General features: G+C 48.3%; 1 protein-coding gene across 2 annotated transcripts in view; it reads right to left on the bottom strand.

Annotated features, from left to right (window-relative positions):
* Nucleotides 1-11165, bottom strand: part of SNX30 (sorting nexin family member 30) — a 105491-nt gene extending 94326 nt beyond the window's left edge. For both annotated transcript variants that reach the window (XM_029201347.1, XM_029201348.1), the window contains exon 1: nucleotides 10747-11165. In XM_029201347.1, coding sequence (XP_029057180.1) covers nucleotides 10747-10902 — 156 coding nt within the window. In that variant the 5' untranslated portion in view covers nucleotides 10903-11165. The remainder of the gene's footprint in view (nucleotides 1-10746) is intronic.
* Between the last annotated feature and the right edge of the window lie 8400 nt (nucleotides 11166-19565).

The raw sequence follows: 19565 nt of genomic DNA, 5'->3' as shown, positions 1-19565 counted from the left end.
GTGCTGCAGAGCAACAAAGCCCGCGCACCACAACTACTGAACCTGCACTTGAGAGCCCGTGAGCCACAACTATTGAAGCCTGTGCGTCTGGAGCCTGTGCTCTGCAACAAGAGAGGCCGCGACAGTGAGAGGCGATGAAGAGTGGCCCCCGCTCGCCACAACTAGAGAAAGCCCACGCGCAGCAACGAAAACCCCACACAGCCAAAAATAAATTAATTTAAAAAAATTAGGCTAAGTGCAAGGAGCCAGACACAAAAGGCCACATATTCTATGATCCCATTTTTATGAAATACCCAGAATAGGCAAATTCATAGAGAGCAAAAGCAGATGAGTGACCGCCAGGGGCTGAGAGTGGGGAAAATGGAGCGTCTGCTACTGAGTATCACGTGTCTTTTGGGGCTGACAAAAACCCTCTGGAATTACATAATGGCGGCAGTCGTACAATCTTGTGAATATACTAAAAATCACTACGTTGTATGTTTTTAAAAGGTGGATTTTAGGGTATGTGCGTATGGTATTGCTTGAAGTAGTGTGAGTAAGATTCCTACTGTTTGCAAACAAGACTCCTGACCAGTACACCCCTGAATCCAGGAGGTCAAAGCCCCTGTGAAACTGCCTCCCCTCACCCTCCACACCTGCAAACTGACACTGCCAGGCTTTGGCACAGGCTGGGTCTTCTGCTCTAGTTACTCCTCCTGCCTCTGTCCGTTTGGGAAATATCTACTTTTTCACTCTCCGGCTCAAATATCATCTCCTTTGGAAAAGCCACCACCCTCCCGAGCACAGTCACTCCTTGCCCCACTCCCTACATGTTATTTCCATAATAACCGTGCAGATGTCATGGGTGTCCACCTATCCCCTCTCACTGGCCAGTTCAGTGCCCACTGGCCTGACTTCCACGCCAGCACCCGCACTTCTTGGCCCGACTGCTCCCCCGGCTGCTCAACCTGCTTCGCCCACCCATGGGGCAGGCTGGAAAGTGCTTCGGAATTAATGCCCTAACACCCCATCCATGGGGCGCTCAACCAATGACTGACACGGGCTGCTGTTTGAAGACCCCAGGTCGCTCACTGGGGTGGGGATGACCGAGGTACGTGTTCTGTACAGGCTCCCAGAGGTCCCAGTTATTGCTTCTAAGGCAATAACAACACCTAGCATTTTCATAGTACTTACTGTGTGCCAGACACTATTCTCAACACCCATTTAAGGGACTTCCCTGGTGGTCCAGGGGCTAAGACTCCGTGATCCCAATGCAGGGGGCCCAGGTTCAATCCCTGGTCAAGGAACTAGATCCCGCATGCCACAACTGAAAGATCCCACACGTGGCAATGAAGATCCCATGTGCCACAACTAAGACCCGGCGCAGCCAAATAAATAAATAAACATTAAGAAAAAAAAAAAACCCCACTCATTTAATCTTCAGAACACCACTGCGAAATAATCCAAAATTTAAATAGGGAGACACTGAGGCATTACCAGGTTAAGAAACTTGCCCAAGGCCTCAGAACTAGTAAATATATCTAGCATTTTTCAGATTCTATTGCAACCATCTGGATATGTCTCTCTTCTGCACTGGACAATGACCCTCTCAAGAGAGTACTTTTTTTTAATCTTTCTCAACTTCTCCGGCATCCAGCACAGAGCCAGGCGTGCAGCAGACATTCAAGAGATTCAAGTTTTGGAAAGTGCCTGCACTCTGCCGCCCAAACATGCCGTGTGCTTTTCCTGCCTCTGTGCCTTTTCTCAAACAGGACCCCTGAAACACCTTTTCTGCATGTACCTCTTGCCCTTGTCTCCTCCTACCCCCAACACACACACACACACACACACACACACACACACACACACACACACACGACAATAATTCCTGATCCCTGCTCTGTGGCAGCCAAAATGAGGAATTCTGCTGGGCAAGGCAAACAGGAGAGAGCATATGACCCCCTCTAGAATCTAGTAAACAAACCCAACTGCCCATACATGAACTACTGCGCCTTTGCCAAGCTGTTATTTATGTACTTATTTTGAGAGACTCATCTGCCTTCTTCCCGGTAACCTCCACTAACCCCCAACTCTTCCCCGTCCTAAAGATCTTCCCTCAGCCCTGCTTTTTCCCCAAGCTACCACCTTTCTGACTACAAACTGCTATGACCTCTCGCCTTACATTTCATTGCTAATATTCACTTTGTTTAAATTCTGACCTCAACCTCTACATCTTCCACTCCCATCTCTCTTTGGATCTGCTGGGGTCACACATTTATATAATACAGAAGAGCTGCCAGGAGGCAGCATGTGTGCTAAGCCTTGAAGTCTGAGTGGGCTTTCAACGGCAGTGTTCAGACAAACTGACCCAGCTCCTGACTTCACACTGCATGCTAGTCATCTTTACACTTGCTCACACTTGCTTCCCAATCTGTGTTCCCCCCCTCAGTGAGGGCACCAGTCGGCACCAGTCTCCTAGAGTAGAAAACCAGTCATCCCCACTGTACCAAAACTAGTCACCTTTACATTTTCTGTTCTTTGTTCTTCCAGGCGACAACTTCAACCTAAACCAAACCGACACATTTCTAACTTACCTCTTTCACTGCCAGTCTCTCCCCGTCCCAAGCACTGATCACACATTCCCCTGCTCAAAAACCCTCTACGGCTGGCTCCTGCCTAAAGAATAAAAGCTAACCTCCACATCAGAGCGTTCGAAGCAGTCACAGCCTCCTCCTGCTGTGTCTTCCCACCTCCTCTCTCACTAATCCCCACCTCTGGACTCTCCAAACCCACTCCCAACACATGAGCCGACCCAGTGCAACCCCAGCAGGCACAAGTCTTTTCCATCTCAGGAGCTTTGCTCAAGCTGCTCCCCTGGCCCATGACGCCTTCCCCACCCGGCACCTGAAAGCCTCCTCAAACTTCAAGGACCTGGTGAAAACACACCTCCGCCACCAAAGCTGATCTGCAGATAATACACTCTGAGAGTGGGGCTGACCAACAGGAACTAAGCACCCTCCTCTTAACGATCCCAAAGTCAAACTTAATTGTCACTTAACATTTTAAGGTCGACGTATTGGTCTTTTTTTCTAAGTTTCAAGTGACAAATCAAATCAAATTGAATAGTATAAACAAAAGGGCATTCATGACCTCCTGTAACCAGGATGCCCGCGGAGCAGCAGTGCCAGCTTCAGGCACAGCTGGCACAGGTGGATCCGGGATTCAAGGGATCTTCAGGGCCTGTTGCCCTCTTTTTCTCCAGCTCCACATTCCTCTCTGGCTTCACTCTTAAGCAGGCACTCTCCACATCACAAGAAACAAAGGCTCACAATCTAACAAAAAGAGAGATTCTTTCCCCCAGCAGCCATCTGAGCAAATCTCTTTTTAGCTATTTGACTCTGCTAGGGTCACATGTCCACCAAGGAAGCTATTTGGGCCAACGGATGATACAGGTGAAAGACCAAAAGCAGGAGGAGGAGAGAAGCCAGGGTGCTTCTCCCCTACCCCAACCCCTCCTCTCTGGTTCAGATAAGCATCCCTGGCCTTAGCTGCTTCCTCTCCAGGGCTCCCTCCGCCTGAGGTCCCTACTCTTGTTGAGCAGCCCTGCCATGGTCTAGTTCCCACAGAAGCTCCTGGATTCTTCTAATCTCACCTCCTCCCATTGACCCCCCCAGCCCTGAGGGTGACTGCAGTTTCCTGCTATGGCTACTCTCTGGGTTACCTCCCTGTCCTCTGCTTGACTTCACATGTTTCCCAGCACCTATGTAGCTAATTCCCTGTATTAAGTCTCTCAGTTTGAAAAACCTACAGCGGTTTTTAACTCCTGACCAGACCACAAATGATACTGAAATTGACAAAGAATAGGCAACAATGTACAAAGAAAATGTGGAGAGGTCAGTATCAGGGAATAACCACCACCTTCTCACAGTTATTAAAGGCTCACTATGCTAAGTATGAATGCAATGGATCTTCATATCAACCCTGTGATGTAGGTACTTCTGTTATCCCCTTTACACAGAGGAGGAAACTGAGGCTCAGAGAGGTTAAATAATTTACTGTCACAAAGACTGTAAGTAGTGGAGCTGGGATTAAAATCCAGACAACCTGGCTCCAGAGTGCACGCTCTAAAACACAAATCCCAGCAAGGAGAGTTTCAAGCAGCGGGTTACTCAACAGGATCAAGTGCTACCTACCAAGAGGTCAAGGAAGACAAGGATGTGAAGCGTCTACTGGATTTAGCAATAAGGAAGTCACGAGGGACCTTGAGTAGTAAAGCCAGAAACCAGACAGCAGTAGGCTGAGAAGTAAGCCAGAGGTTAGGAAGTAGAGACAAGAGGAGCAAACCTTTCTTTCAAAAGGTGAAGAAGAGTCAGAAAATAGGGCAGAGATGGAGGAGAAGGAAGCATCACAACAGTTTTCTTTACTTGGTTTGTTTTAGAAATGAGAGCAACTTGAGCATGTTGAAACATTAATGGGAATGCAGAAACAGACCCACAGACACAGAAAACAAACTTATGGTTACCAAAGGGGAAAGGGGCAGGGGGAGGGATAAATTAGGTTGGGATCGAAATACACACTAGTATATATATAAAGTAGATAACCAACAAGGACCCATTGTATAGCACAGGTGACTATACTCAGTATTTTGTAATAACTTACAAGGGAAAAGAATCTGAAATATTTATATATATCATATATATACATCAGGTGTACAGCAAAGTGATTCAGTTTTATACTGATATATATAACTGAATCACTTTGCTGTACACCTGAAACTAATACATTGTTAATCAACTAAACTTCAAATTAAAAAAAAAAATTTAATGGGAATGAGCCAGTTGATAGTCTGAAGACACAGGAGTGACAGCAGGGTCTCTAAGAGGCCAGAGGGGGCGGGCCATATACTCCAGGATCAGCCTTAGCAAACGGGGGCAAAGAAAGGGCAGCCACAGATTCTGATCATTTTGAGTTTGGTGTAAGTTCTTTTACAGTGGCTTCTATCTTCTCTAAGGTAGAAAGTGAGGCCATCAGGGGTAGGGGCGTGGAAGGTGTGAGGAGCAGAGAAAAGCTTCAGATCAGCCACAGTACAGAGTGGGAGCCTCTGTGGAAAGGAAGGATGGCCCATGGGACCTCCCTAGCAGTCCAGTGGTTAAGACTCTGCACTTCCAATGCAGGGGGCGCGGGCAACTGGTCGGGGAACTAGGATCCCACATTAAAAAAGAAAGAAAGAAAGAAAGAAAGGATGGCTCAGCACCACCGAGGCCCCAACTGTGCTTGGAAGCTGTGAGGTTACACTGGCAGCAACTCTCAAGGTAACTCCGCACCTGAGGTGCAGGCAAAAGACAGGAACAAATGGAATGACCCAAGTTGGATGTAAAAGGAGAGCAAGGGAACTGCGTAAAGGACAGTGGCAGGAGCGACAAGTTAAGCCGTGGAATCTAAAGGAGGCAGGTGAAAACAAGGGGTCAGGGAACAGGTGTAGGCAGTTCTCACTGACTGGGAGGAGGGCACCGCAAGATGAGAGCTTTGTAATGGCATTATTTCAGGGCAGGAACAGTTGTAAGTATTATAATGCAGGGATGTGGCCGGGGGAGAGGGCAAATGAACTGGAAAAAAGGGGAAGGTGACTAGATAAAAGGTCAAGAAACTGATAGTTTTAGAGATCTGGACAGAGTCCCCTGAAGTAAAGGCATGATTTGAGAAGACAGTTAGTTGGGGGATTTCAAGATTTTAATGAACAAGAGAAACAGGGAAGTTACAAAGTGACAGCAAAGAAGGCAGTGGAAGGTCTGTAATGGACATCTGTGAAACAACAGAAGCTGGTCCAACATTCATTCGTTCCTCCTCCTTCTAGGAGGAGCATCCTGACTTGCTTTGGAAACCACCTCCTTCCTCCCCAGGCACAGAGAGGGCTTCCAAAATACTGGCAAGAGTCTATGCCTTAACTTTATGTGTGTTCATTTTATTATTCTTTAAACTGTATAGATACATTTTATTAATACAGATGCATTTCTATACTTCACATATTTATATTTCACAGTTAAAACATACACACAAAAATTTCCCTTCTCCACCCTCCAAAGATAAGGACCTGGTCCAGGCCTTGGGCAGTCAGAGTTACAAAGACTGGCTTCAGCACCTGACCCAATTTAGGCCCAGGAGACACTAGCCCAGAGCTTTTGCTGGAATTATCAAGAAAGAGGTGCTCTCTTTCTGCTGGTGTTGCAAAGCTATATCCCTTCACCGGCTGGAGAACAGAGCTAACACAGAGAGGAGAAAGAGTCAAGAGATGAAAAGTGACAGACTCCCAGCATCATTTGAATACCTAGTTCCAGCCATTCCGGAAACCAAAATACCTGGGGCTTTTCAACATGAGCCAATAGATTTTTTTCTTTTCTTCAGCCAGGTTGCATTGGATTTATGTGTTTTTGACGGAAAAGAAACCTAATTCAGTGGAATAGTCAAATAAAGGATTCTCAATTCAACAGCCTGTGTGATCCTTTCAACACATAAATCACACCCTCCTTCTGCTCAAGTCCCTGCAATGGCACTCAAAGTAAAGGCCGAAGTTCCCAGAGTGGCCCCAGACCACCTGACCCCCTTCCTCCCAGCCCTTGGCCAAGGACTCCCCAATTGCTCACTCTGCCCCAACCACACTGGCTTCTAGGGTAGTCCCCGTCACAGCGGGCAGGAGCTGCCAGGCCTCTGCTTTGGCCATTTCTTCCACCAGGACACTCCTCCAGACATCCACTCGCCAACTGCCTCACCTCCTTCAAGTCTTTGCTCAAATCTCAAGTTCTCAGTAGGGTCTAACTGAAGCTGCCTCCCTTCAGCCAGTGATCCTGAACACTCCCTCCCCCCCCCCAACTTTTTCTTCCTTTCACAGCATTTATTACATAAAATAGTACGTACTCACTAAAATATACCCAATGAGGGCAGGGGTTTTCAACTGGTGCATTTGAGTTCCTAAAACGGTGCCTGGCTCGTAGGAGGCCCTCAAATATTTGCTGAGTGAGTAAATACAATGACATGAGCCTCAAAGGGGCAGCACTTGATCATTAAAAGGCAGTGGAGAGGACTTCCCTGGTGGCGCAGTGGCTCAGAATTCGCCTGCCAATGCAGGGGACACGGGTTCGAGCCCTGGTCCGGGAAGATCCCACATGCCGCAGAGCAACTAAGCCCATATGCGCCACAACTACTGAGCCTGCGCTCTAGAGCCCGCGAGCCACAACTACTGAGCCCACGTGCCACAACTACTGAAGCCTGTGCACCTAGAGCCCGTGCTCTGCAACAAGAGAAGCCACCGCAATGAGAAGCACGCACACCACAACGAAGAGTAGCCCCCGCTCGCCGCAAATGCAAATAGAGAAAGCCCGCGAACAGCAACAACGACCCAACACGGCCAAAAAACAAAAGGCAGTGGAGAGAAAGGACACTACTGACCTGCATCTCCTGAACCTGAAATAAGTGGAGTGTAGGAGGAAAAGACACCTCCATTTTGAAGACTTCAGGGGAAGCAGTGACTTAAGGGGGCAGGAAGTAGGTGGAAGAGTTCAGTGAAGAGACTGAGGATGTGGGTAGAGGTGTTAACCACAGGTGGGGCTTGAGAGGGCTTGGTGTTAAGCTTTGGGAGGTACACAGGAGTTAGAGGCTGAGTCAGGGGAGAAGCAAGCCCAAAGTGGTTTGCAGATGAAAGTAAAAAAAGACAGAAAGGGCCAAGTGGTGTATTTACATTTCAGGTGGAGATGAAAGATACAGGGCTAGAAGGCCTGGGGAGTTTAGCCAGCGTCAAAAGAATTCCTAGCAACCCTTGGTAGATAGAAAAGATTCTTCCCTTCACACCATGGTTTGAATGATTTTCAATTTTGTGGATGAAGAGGCCATGACATTTGGTCTTTTCCTCCTTCCCAGAACCCCAGAGGCCACTAAGAAGTGTCCGTTGGACCGAGACGAAAGGCTTTCCTGTTCATGGCACCTCAGCAATTCCCCTCTGCATAATACAATAACCCTGCACTATGAGCAGCCTGTCAAACCCTCAGAACTGACTCTGAATCAGGCATCCAGGATCACAACCCCAAAGTCCATTATAAAAGGCAAGAAGGCACAGGCTTCTTTTCAAAGACAGACCATAGCACTCAACGCTCCTACCTCCCCTCCGGTGAACCCCACACTTCCTGGGCAAGAGAAAGAGCAAAGGGAAGGCTTCCTTCCACTGGTCCTGACTCACCTCTGTTGCTTGGTAGCTTCTCTCTGCAGAAATTTCTCCAGAGTTACGAGAACATATGTGTATGCCAAGATTCAAGGAAAATGTTACTCCCAGTCAGAGGAAGAAATTATACTGCCCTCTAAGGAAAAGTGGCTAACTATAAATCAGGCCTTTGGGAGTCATGTCATTTTGATGCTCCTCACAGCTCTAAAGAGACTTATTAAATATTCAATAATTAATAATAATGCCTTCAAGACCATCTCTCTCATGGAACGGTCCCTGTGAAGGAAGCCAGAAGTAATTAGACTTAGGCTCGACTTCCTGTCCACCAACTAGATCTCAGGGATACAGGGCATCTGTCCTCCCAGTACTTAGTAGCAAAATGCCCACACTTCTGCATCAGGTGTCCTCCAAGAATGGATCATTAAACAGATATTTAAAAGAGCCATCTGTAGCAGGCAGCTTCCAAGATACCTCGATGATTCCCGCTTCCTGGTATTATTCATACCTTCTTCCCAGGTTGTACCAGTGATGGCCAGTGTGACCAACAGAATACGGCAGAGATATGTCACTTCCGAGACTAGATTACACAGGACTGTGGTTTGAGTCTTGGGATCTCTCCATCTCTTGGATCACTTGCTCTGGGGGAAAGCAGTTGCCACATCAAGAAGCCCTATGGAGAGGAACTAAGGCCTGCCAACAGCCAAGAGAGTGAGCTTGGAAGAGGACGTACCCCCAATCCAGTCTTCAGTGACTGCAGCCCTAGTCAAAGTTTGAATGCAAGCTCATTAAAGACCTGAGTCAGAACCACCCAGATTTAAGCTGCTTGCAGATTTCTGGCCCACAGACACTATTTTCAGATGATAAATGTTGCAGTAATTGGTTACACGGCGATACATAATTAATTCACTATCCTACACAGGCCTGAGAAAAAAATTATAAGTTTAACCTCAATTCCTATCCTACATGCACATAGGACCAAGTTCTCTGTACATAAGAAAGCAAATTGGGCTTCCCTGGTGGCGCAGTGGTTGAGAGTCCGCCTGCCGATGCAGGGGACACGGCTTCATGCCCTGGTCCGGGAAGATATCACATGCCGCGGAGCGGCTGGGCCCGTGAGCCATGGCCGCTGAGCCTGCGCGTCCAGAGCCTGTGCTCCGCAACGGGAGAGGCCACAGCAGTGAGAGGCCCGCGTACCGCAAAACAAAAACAAAAAAAAAGAAAGCAAATTATTCATTCAACAATTACTTATTGAGTGTCAAATATGGGCAAGGTATTTCCAAGCGACTCAAGCCTTCATATAGTCTACAATCTTCTATAAAATAAAGAGACTTACAAAGACACACACACACACACACACACACACACACCCAGCTGCTCAATCCATTGGTTTTATTAGCTTTTTAAAGTTTACTTGCTACTAATGCTTTGCCCCCCCCCCCACAACTTGCCCCACTCTTTGCTTTCACAGACCCTCTTGGGAAGGTACATCAATTCCCACTTCCTGGCTAATTTGACTGCTCAGTGCACTCACACTCATTTTTACTGTACCACATGCCCTCCCATCTAAGGGGGAAAGAAATTTGGGTCCCCTGATTCCATTCAGTATTGGGACAAGGAGCCCTTCACTTAGTATTTTACTAAGAGGCATTCACTTAGTATTTACACCTGATCACAGGTGTGGAGAACAATTCTAATTTCTGCAATTATTGACTAAGTGGCAACAGCAGCGCTGATACAATCAGCTCAAGTCCTGATCACAGCTGAAGTGGCAACGGGGCGGGGGGGGGGGAAGGAAGGGAGATGCCGCCCCTAACCCCTCACTGTCTCTCAAAGCAGCAGGAGGGTCATATGCTGCTCTAAGAAAATCAGGAGCCCCCATCTACGCAAAAAAGGTCAAAGGGCGACCTTTCTTCCCTTCAGCCACAAAACCAGCCTCTGCCAAACCTGAACAGCGTGGGAGACAGTGAGAGGTAAATGGAGCCCCAGACAGAAAACCCCAGGGCCACTCTCCTCCCGCTGCCGGCTGGGGTCGGAGTCAGGTGACTCCTCAGGGCACAAAGCAAACCTAAACAAAGATCACTGCCCCCATGACAGACAGGGGTAAGAAGCCTCTGGCAGTAAGACCACGGAAAACCATTAACTCTTGCTTCTTTGCAGTCACAGCAAACTGGAGGAGCTACAAGTGACTCGGCAGCTCAGCCTTCAGAGATGCACCTGGAGGAACCGGGACCCCATCCCAGGACACAGGCTCTGAGCACTGCACGCACGCCTCCAGCCACAACGGGCAGACGGGACCCCTCCCCACCAGCTGTCACTGGCCTCGCGACCAGTCACAGCCGGGCAAGCCCGTCCCCTCTGGCCGCTCCGCCAGAGGCTGCGACCCCGCGGGGGCAGTAGGGAGGAGACGCTTTTTCCCCAAGGCTCTGGGGCGAGGGCACGCCTGTCCCCCGGAAAGGGGCGCCAGAGTGGGCGCGGCCCGGTGCCCAGCGGGGCTCCAGATCCCTCATCCCGCTCGGGAGCGAAACGAGCCTCCCAGTCCCCAGCCCCGCGCGCCCCACCTTGTCGCCGAAGCTGCGGGCCGTCAGCAGGTCTGGGCTGGGCGTGCTGTCGCCGCCCACGGCCTCCTCGCTGCTGGAGCCGGCCAGCGGGTGCGGCATGTCGCGCAGGGACTGGGGCCCAGTGGACGGCAGGGCCTTGGGGGGCCCGCCCGACATGGCGCGCACGGCTCGGGACGCGCCGCCGCCGCTTCCTCCTGCAGCCCGCCGCGACGGGCTTCCCCAGAGCCCGGGCCAAGGCCCCGCTCGGCCGCAGCTCGGTCGGAGGCCCAGCACCAGCCGGGCTGGAAGCCACCGCCACCGCCACCCGCCGGCTCGCGTCTGCCCGCGCCGGGCTGCGCTGGGCTGGGCTGGACTGCGCCGCTCTGCTCCACTCCACTCCGCTCCGCGCCGGAGCCCGCAGCGGACCCGCTCGCACCTTAGCCAGGGCGCCCAGCCCGCCCCGCCACGCCGCCCAGCCCGCTCGCCGCCCCGCCCCCGCGGCCCCCGGCAGCCCACGGAGGGGGAGGGGGCGGGGAGAACGGGGGAGGGGGAGGGGGGAGGCGGGCAGCTCCGCCCTCTCCCGCCGTCCCGCAGGAAGTGCGCCCTCGGCCCTCCGCCGCTGTCCACCGAGAGTCCAAGCTCGTCTCCTGGCCCGTTGGGGGCTGCGCGCAGACCCCGGAGCTAATGTTTAACGGAAATCTGAGGTGGAAAAAGACGTTGGAGGATCCTGTTCCATTCCACCCGCGTTTACTGCTGCGCCCAGGGGCAGCCACGCTTGGGGCTGGGGGCTTTAGGACACGCACGTGAGTCGGGATCTTCTGGCCTTTGAAATAATCCAGGATAAGAGGAATTATGACACATTTTATAAGAATGGCGTAAAAAGGTTATGAGGCTCCCAGGAGATAGAGACATCAGGCGGGGAACCTAGAAGGAAATTCAAAGACGCAGTGTGGAGTTTCTTCAAATGCACGCTGAGATCCCATGCCATCTTGCTTCTGCAGTTCACCGGGTTTATGTAAGGTTAAACCTCAGAAGAGTGAGCATCAGTAAATAAAGAGGGAGTGCTACACATGATCTATGACTCTTTAACTCACACCTTGACCAAACTGCCGTTTGAAAGAATCGTGAGGTTCCCGTTTTTATTTTTCATGCTTCTGTGCTTCCTTTCCAGGTCTTTGGCTGGGCTGGATTCTGAGCTTTATTTGCTAGCAGAATGGAGATAGTCAAGGCGTTACTTGACTATTTGAGGGTGGAAGTTCACCTCTTTTTTCCACCTTACCTGGCTTCACAGCTTCTGTGCTCAGGGCCAAGTCAGTAGAGGCCATCAGCCCATGTAAGAACAAGTTGATACTAGAAGAGTAATGGGGAGGAGGCCCGCTGTAAGGGAGCACATTTTCCCGATCTATTCCCAAACTCTTTAGGTTCGTCCAGTTTTACCTGACTAATCTTGAAGTTGGGATTCACTGTGGTCTCCACCACCCTTTTCTTCTAAAGAAACAAATGATACTTCAGCAGAAGGAGAATGCCAAGAGTTGAAGCTGACCCAAAATATCATCCAGGGATTCACTGAGCTTCAGAGACCTTCCCTTATTTCCCCTGGTCTAAGTCATCCGGCCTCAGTCCTCAAGTTATCTTTTCTCTCCCCCACGTGGGTCTGCCCTGGTTGGGGAAAATAGAACTCAGAGGACACTGGGAACAATTTTTTAAATGCTGCATCTACCTCACAGGAATGCCAGTGTCCGGTCCTCTTGGAGTTGAGTAAAATTAATACTTTTATATTCAAGGGCTGCTTACAACTACAACAGACCCTATTATCTGTTCTTCTGATTAAAACAAATAGCATGAATATAACTAGAAATGAGTGTTCTATAGATGTATAACATAGGTATTTTTTTATTGAATGATGTTGTTTATTTTAATAGCCAGGCCACCTTCCCACAACTGAGATCTCATTTTATTAAGACTCCACACAGCTTTCTCCTCAAGATGCCAGGGAAGAGTGAAAAGAGAGCCACATCTGAATTCCTGATTGCTAAATATAAGTGGGTGATTAGCAAGTTACCTAAATGAACCTGCTTCCTGACCCAAAAAGAAGGACAGAGAGCAGGTAATAATATTTACCTTACTTGGTGGTTGTGAGAACGAAACAGCCTTCGGTATGTAATATTCCCAGCCAAATGCTGCCATGGAATAGATGCTCCCTGAATGTTAATTCCCTTCCTTTCCCTGTCTCTCATGCTTTCTCTACTATTCTTATGAAATGATAATCATAAAGTTTTCATAAATAAACATGCTCTCTCCAAACTCCTCTATTTGCTCATTTTGGGTCAGAGTATCATTTTTCTATGCTCCCACCGTTTAAAAAACAAAAACAAAACAGAGTTCCTGAAAGGCCATATGAAAGTTTATTTTCCAGTTTCCTCGTTGGTCAATGGCATGTGGCCACAATGATCCAGTGGGTAGTCATCAAAACTAAAGAAAGTGAATTTCTATGGAAAACATTTTAGGATAAAGTTTCCACCAGTCAAATTTAGCCCAGGACTGCCTATTCATATTCACTATTTCCTGTTGTATTTCAGTGTTCCTTGTGGTGGGAACTTGTCACTGAAACAGAGCAAGTGTCCCAGACTATGTGACTGTGCTTTTACTAAAAGTTTTCAAAGCACCACGGTGGTGAGGAGGAAACATGAAGTTTCTGTATCAGAGCAAAATGTTGTAGTGTTTATTGGAAGGTATGGAGGGAAGCTTGGGTTTCTAGGGCTCATCTCTGAGGAAAATGCACCGGATGTGTGTGTATGGGGTACGGGGAGATGCCACCAGAACCCAGGAACACAGCATGGGCCCTTCCCCCACCTCCCAACCCCCCATTCCTGTCCACAAGGAACCTTAGGCACTTAGGCTGGAACCTTTCAGAAGACAGGGCCTTGGGCCCCAGAATTCAGTAAGTATGCCAAGCCAGAATCCCAAAACCTCATAGCGAGTCTATCAGGGCTTTGCATGAGACCCAGACCTTAAAAACAAAGCAGAGTCACAACGAAGCATTCTTTCTTTCTCTCTCCTGGTACAGCATGTGTCTAGGCCTTATTCATGTTTGTGTTAGCTGCTTATCCTCTTCTGGTTTTTAATACAATCATAGCTTTATTTTATGTGGCATCCCAAACCCTGCCTCAAAATAACACCACCACTTCTGAAGTGGACGGCAGATGAGGACAAAGGAGGTTTTCAAAGAGCATTCAGAGTGACATGTAGAAGGCCACAGAGGGCTGCCTCAAACAAGAGGGGCAACTGAGACGGCACTATCGCCAACAGAGGCAAAATTGTGTGCACAGTTTAATTCAGCCAGTGATGTTCCGGGAAAAAGCAAAAGCCAGCAGTTCCACTTGAGGCCAGGATCTGAGGAGTTTTGCAAACAAGAAATTAGAACTTGCCCGAGAACCGGCAGAGAGGCTTGTGGGTAAGTGATAGGATCGTTTTACCTTTCCATGTAGAAGCTCCTCCCCTGAAAGCATAGAGACCCTCTAAGGTGGAGAATGCAATACAGATCATGGAGTTGGTGCCGAAGAACCACCTGTGTGCTTGTTAAAATGCAAATTTCTAGGCCCACCTAAGAGATTCTGATTCAGGGATGGGAATCTGGAATCTGCCTTTTCTTAAACAACGTCCTAGCTGATGCTCATAATGATTCTGGTCTGCAGACTATAAGAAATACTGTGCTCTACGACACAAATCACAGCAAGATCCTCTTCGACCCAGCTCCTAGAGAAATGGAGATAAAAACAAAAGTAAACAAATGGGACCTAATGAAAGTTCAAAGCTTCTGCACAGCAAAGGAGACCATAAACAAGACCAAAAGACAACCCTCAGCATGGGAGAAAATATTTGCCAATGAAGCAACTGACAAAGGATTAATCTCCAAAATTTACAAGCAGCTCATGCATCTCAATATCAAAAAAAAAACCCAATCCAAAAATGGGCAGAAGACCTAAATAGACATTTCTCCAAAGAAGATACACAGATTGCCAACAAACACGTGAAAGGATGCTCAACATCACTAATCATTAGAGAAATGCAAAGCAAAACTACAATGAGGTATCACCTCACACCGGTCAGAATGGCCATCATCAAAAAATCTACAAACAATAAATGGTGGAGAGGGTGGGGAGAAGAGGGAACCCTCTTGCACTGTTGGTGGGAATGTAAGTTGATACAGACACTATGGAGAACAGTATGGAGGTTCCTTAAAAAACTAAAAATAGAACTACCATATGACCCAGCAATCCCACTACTGGGAATATACCCTGAGAAAACCAGAATTCAAAAAGAGTCATGTACCAAAATGTTCATTGCAGCTCTATTTACAATAGCCAGGACATGGAAGCAACCTAAGTGTCCATCGACCGATGAATGGATAAAGAAGATGTGGCACACATATACAATGGAATATTACTCAGCCATAAAAAGAAACGAAATTGAGTTATTTGTAGTGAGGTGGATGGACCTAGAGTCTGTCATACAGAGTGAAGTAAGTCAGAAAGAGAAAAACAAATACCATATGCTAACACATATATATGGAATCTAAAAAAAAAAAAGAACCTAGGGGCAAGACAGGAATAAAGATGCAGACCTACTAGAGAATGGACTTGAGGACACGGGGAGGGGGAAGGGTAAGCTGGGACAAAGTGAGAGAGTGGTAGTGTATATATGAACATATATACACTACCAAATGTAAAATAGATAGCTAGTGGGAAGCAGTCGTATAGCACAGGGAGATCAGCTCGGTGCTTTGTGACCAGCTAGAAGGGTGGGATAGGGAGGGTGGGAGGGAGACGAAAGGGGGAGGAGATATGGGGATATATGTATATGTATAACCGATGCACTTTGTTATAAAGCAGAAACTAACACACCATTGTAAAGCAATTATACTGCAATAAAAATGTTTTTAAAAAAGGACTAAACAAACCTTAAAAAACAAAATACTGTACTCATAGCTCCACCCATTTCTCTAAATCATAAATTGACATGCCCCTTATTGTCAATAGCACTTTTAAGTTCTTACTTTGGAAAATTTTCCTGTTTGCTGAAAAGTTGCTTAGATAGGCAGATTTCTCTTACAAAATTCTATTACTGGGTCCTTTTGCCCTAAACTTTTAGTGCTCTTTTTATTGAGCAGTTACCAGGTGCTTACAGTTTGGGAGAAGATCTCAGATGAACTAAACTATCTTTTGACAGATTCACATCATAGGTCTGGCTGTAAAGAGCCTCACAGTGGAGTAGATATTTTCCCAAGCCCCCCAGACTTCTTTGGCTGGCCCTGCAGGCTCCTAGGAGCTGGGCCTCACCTGGCCACAGAAATATAATTTGCTGCCAGCACCGAGGGCTACCTGTTAACCTGGCTTTCTTCACAAGCCGCCTCTGGAGTGTGTGGCTGTGTGTATACTGCTTTGTGGTCACTATCCATTACAGAGGTTGGGCTGGAGAAGATACTGAGCTGACAAGTACTGGAAGCCTTGGCACTGAGTCTAATTAGTGAATCTTTGGATAGGATGGAAAGCCTGTTTATTGGCTGTGTGCCCCATGAGCGTGTTTGGTTCCATCACTTAGGAATGATCTTTAAAGGCATCTAGAAGATGAACATTCAGACATCATATGACCCAACAGTTCCCACTCCCAGAACACAACAGAAATGCATATGTATATTCATCAAAAGGTGGATTCAAGAATCTCCACAGCGGGCTTCCCTGGTGGCACAGTGGTTAAGAATCTGCCTGCCCATGCAGGGGACACCGGCTTGGAGCCCTGGTCCAGGAAGATCCCATATGCCACAGAGCAACTAAGCCCGGGAGCCACAACTACTGAGCCTGTGCTCTAGAGCCCACGAGCCACAACTACTGGGCCCACGTGCCACAACTACTGAAGCCCGTGTGCCTAGAGCCCATGTTCTGCAACAAGAGAAGCCACCGTGATGAGAAGCCACCGTGATGAGAAGCCCACGCACCGCAACAAGAGTAGCCCCTGCTCGCCATGACTAGAGAAAGCCTGCGTGCAGCAACGAAGACCCAACACAGCCAAAAGTAAATGAAATAAAAAAAAAAAAAAAATCTCCACAGCAGCGGAGATTTATAGTAACCAAAACTAGAAAAAACTCACATGACTGTCAACAGTGGTGTGGTCACACAGTAGAACATTATACTGCAAGACGAATGAAGAAACAATGTGCTGGGGAGTTCCCTGGTGGTCCAGTGGTTAGGATTCCGGGTTTTCACGGCCGTGGCCCAGGTTCATTCCCTGGTTGGGGAACTGAGATCCCACAAGCTGCGTGTTGCCGCCAAAATAAAAACAAACAAACAAAACCAAAACGTGGTGAATGAATTACACAAATATAGTGTTGAGTGAAAAAAGGCTAGATACGACGAAAGAATGTCTCCCGCTGATTCCATTTGTATAAAATTCAAAAACAGGCAAAACTAATGTATTGAGCTAAAAGTCGACTAATGTTACCTTTGTGGGCGTTTCTGGGGTACTGATAATATTCTGTTTCTTAATGTGGGGCTGGTTCTTTGTAAAAATTCAGCAAGCAGTACATTTCTGATCTGTGAGCCTTTATGTGATACTTCAATAAGAAGTTTACATACATAAGGCATCTAGTCTGCGACCCTCACTTCATAAGTGAGGAAGCTGAGGCCCAGCTGTGTTAAGTAACTTGCTCGAGGTCGGCCAGTTAGTTCTAATGCTTGTGCTCCCTCCCACTCGGATGCGTACTGATGCAATGTGGGTTTGGGGAACGCTGGTTTGGGGGAAGCCAAAAGGTAAAGAAGTGAGGAAATAAGAGGGAGAGAAAGATGTGTGAGCAACTGTTAGTTGCCACCACTCCTTTGCCCCTCATGACTGCTAGTCGTCCCGTCTCTCTTCCTCCCTCACCCTTCAAATGCAGCCTTGCGAGGCCCTGATGCCTGGAGCTGCTACAGCCATCTTGTGGCCACAAGCGAGACATTCCCAACTCCCTGAGTATAGCTGAGTGCATAAATGGAACGTGACCATGTCACTGATGGCGTCATTGAGCCACTGCACCTGACTCCAGACTTCTTAAATAAAAAATACACATCTCGGGCTTTCCTGCTGGTGCAGTGGTTGAGAGTCCGCCTGCCGATTCGTGCCCCGGTCCGGGAACATCCCACATGCCGCGGAGCGGCTGGGCCCGTGAGCCATGGCCGCTGAGCCTGCGCGTCCGGAGCCTGTGCTCCACAACGGGAGAGGCCCGCGTACCGCAAAAAAAAAAAAAAAAAAAACCACATCCCTATGGTCTCAGGCACTTTAATGGGGATCTCTGTTAACATGCAGCTGAACTCATCCATAGGGATTCAGAAGATGAGGAATACAAGCAGGCAAAAGAAAGTCTAAGAAGAGAGTGCCCCTTTGTGGGAAGCAATGTTCCCAGCAGTGGCAGCATCCTTCAACAATGGGCATTCTCAGAAGGGGCAAGGTGAAAACTGGTACTTGGGGTGGAGGTGAGGGGAGCAAAAAGGTCTTAGATATTACAGTGGCTGTCTGAAAAGTTCAGCTCCACCCAACAAAATCTGATTCGTTAGTATTTAATTTTTCTTGTTAGGGAAAATTTAAACCTAATTAACCTTTCCCACGTAGGAGCAGTAATATTGGGAAAGAAGAAGAAAAGGGTGGAGAAACATTACTCTCTAAAGATGCTGGAAAACTCTAAAACCAAAGAGGAGCAGAGTTCCTGAGCCTTCCCAAGGCCTCTGAATTCCACCAGCTCTTCCCAGATCCTTGCCACTGTGGTAGCTCCGGGCAGCCCTGCTCTGCCCAGCCCCTCCTGTGCTTTGTAAATGGGGTGATACATGATCATGCAGGCCCACAGACTCATCCTCACTATACAGAGGTAGTGAGACCACACGGGCACAAGGCCTTGTCTTTCTGTATAACTGGTGGGCAGGGTAGCAAGATGGTGCTGGGGGCACAGCAAGAAAGTTCTACTCAGTACCCAGATTATAGGTGCAGGTGAGGTGACTTGCTAAAGACAGGGCTTCTGCCCACCCCAGCTAGATAAGGCCCTTCATTGTGCTGGCATTTTGGGATTCTGTGATTGGCACAGCAGCTCAGGTCTTCCTGCGATGTGGCTGGCAGAACGCCATTCCCACTCTCATGAAGAAAACGGGAGATGCCTGAAGCGGCACTCACCACACAGCCATTAATCTGATTCTCTCGGCTTGCAGGAATAGCAGACTTTGAGCTGGGGCCCATACATGGACGCTTCTAGAAGTCTTATCTGTAGGAATATTCGTTTTCTCCAAAATCAAACCCAGTCCTCTGTGAGACTTTTTTTTTTTTTTTGCGGTACGCGGGCCTCTCACTGTTGTGGCCTCTCCCGCTGCGGAGCACAGGCTCGGGACGCGCAGGCTCAGCGGCCATGACTCACGGGCCCAGCCGCTCCGCGGCATGTGGGGTCTTCCCGGACCGGGGCATGAACCCGTGTCCCCTGCATCGGCAGGCGGACTCTCAACCACTGGGCCACCAGGGAAGCCCTCTGTGAGACTTCTTAAACCACCCTGTCCTACAGTAGAATGGGGTTTGTTCAGCTCCCAGTTCCTAGTGCAAATGGGCTATCTTGGCTCCTCCACGTTCACAACCTTGTCAAGTCTTCCAAATTAACTCATTCAACAGCTTCTTGTTATCAAGGCAGACCTAAGTGCCCTCTAGGAAAATCCACACATTTAGTCACTCAGGTTAGGATCTTTGGAGGTTATTGATGACACAAGTAATTTTTTTAAAAATTTTATTTATTTATTTATTTTTGGCTGTGTTGGGTCTTCGTTTCTGTGCGAGGG

Source organism: Monodon monoceros, unplaced genomic scaffold (assembly GCF_005190385.1).
Source record: "Monodon monoceros isolate NGI ecotype Baffin Bay Population unplaced genomic scaffold, NGI_Narwhal_1 Super_Scaffold_5, whole genome shotgun sequence".
NCBI lineage: Eukaryota > Metazoa > Chordata > Mammalia > Artiodactyla > Monodontidae > Monodon > Monodon monoceros.
Note: the sequence above shows the minus strand (reverse complement) of the source record. Positions and strands in the feature narration are given on the sequence as shown.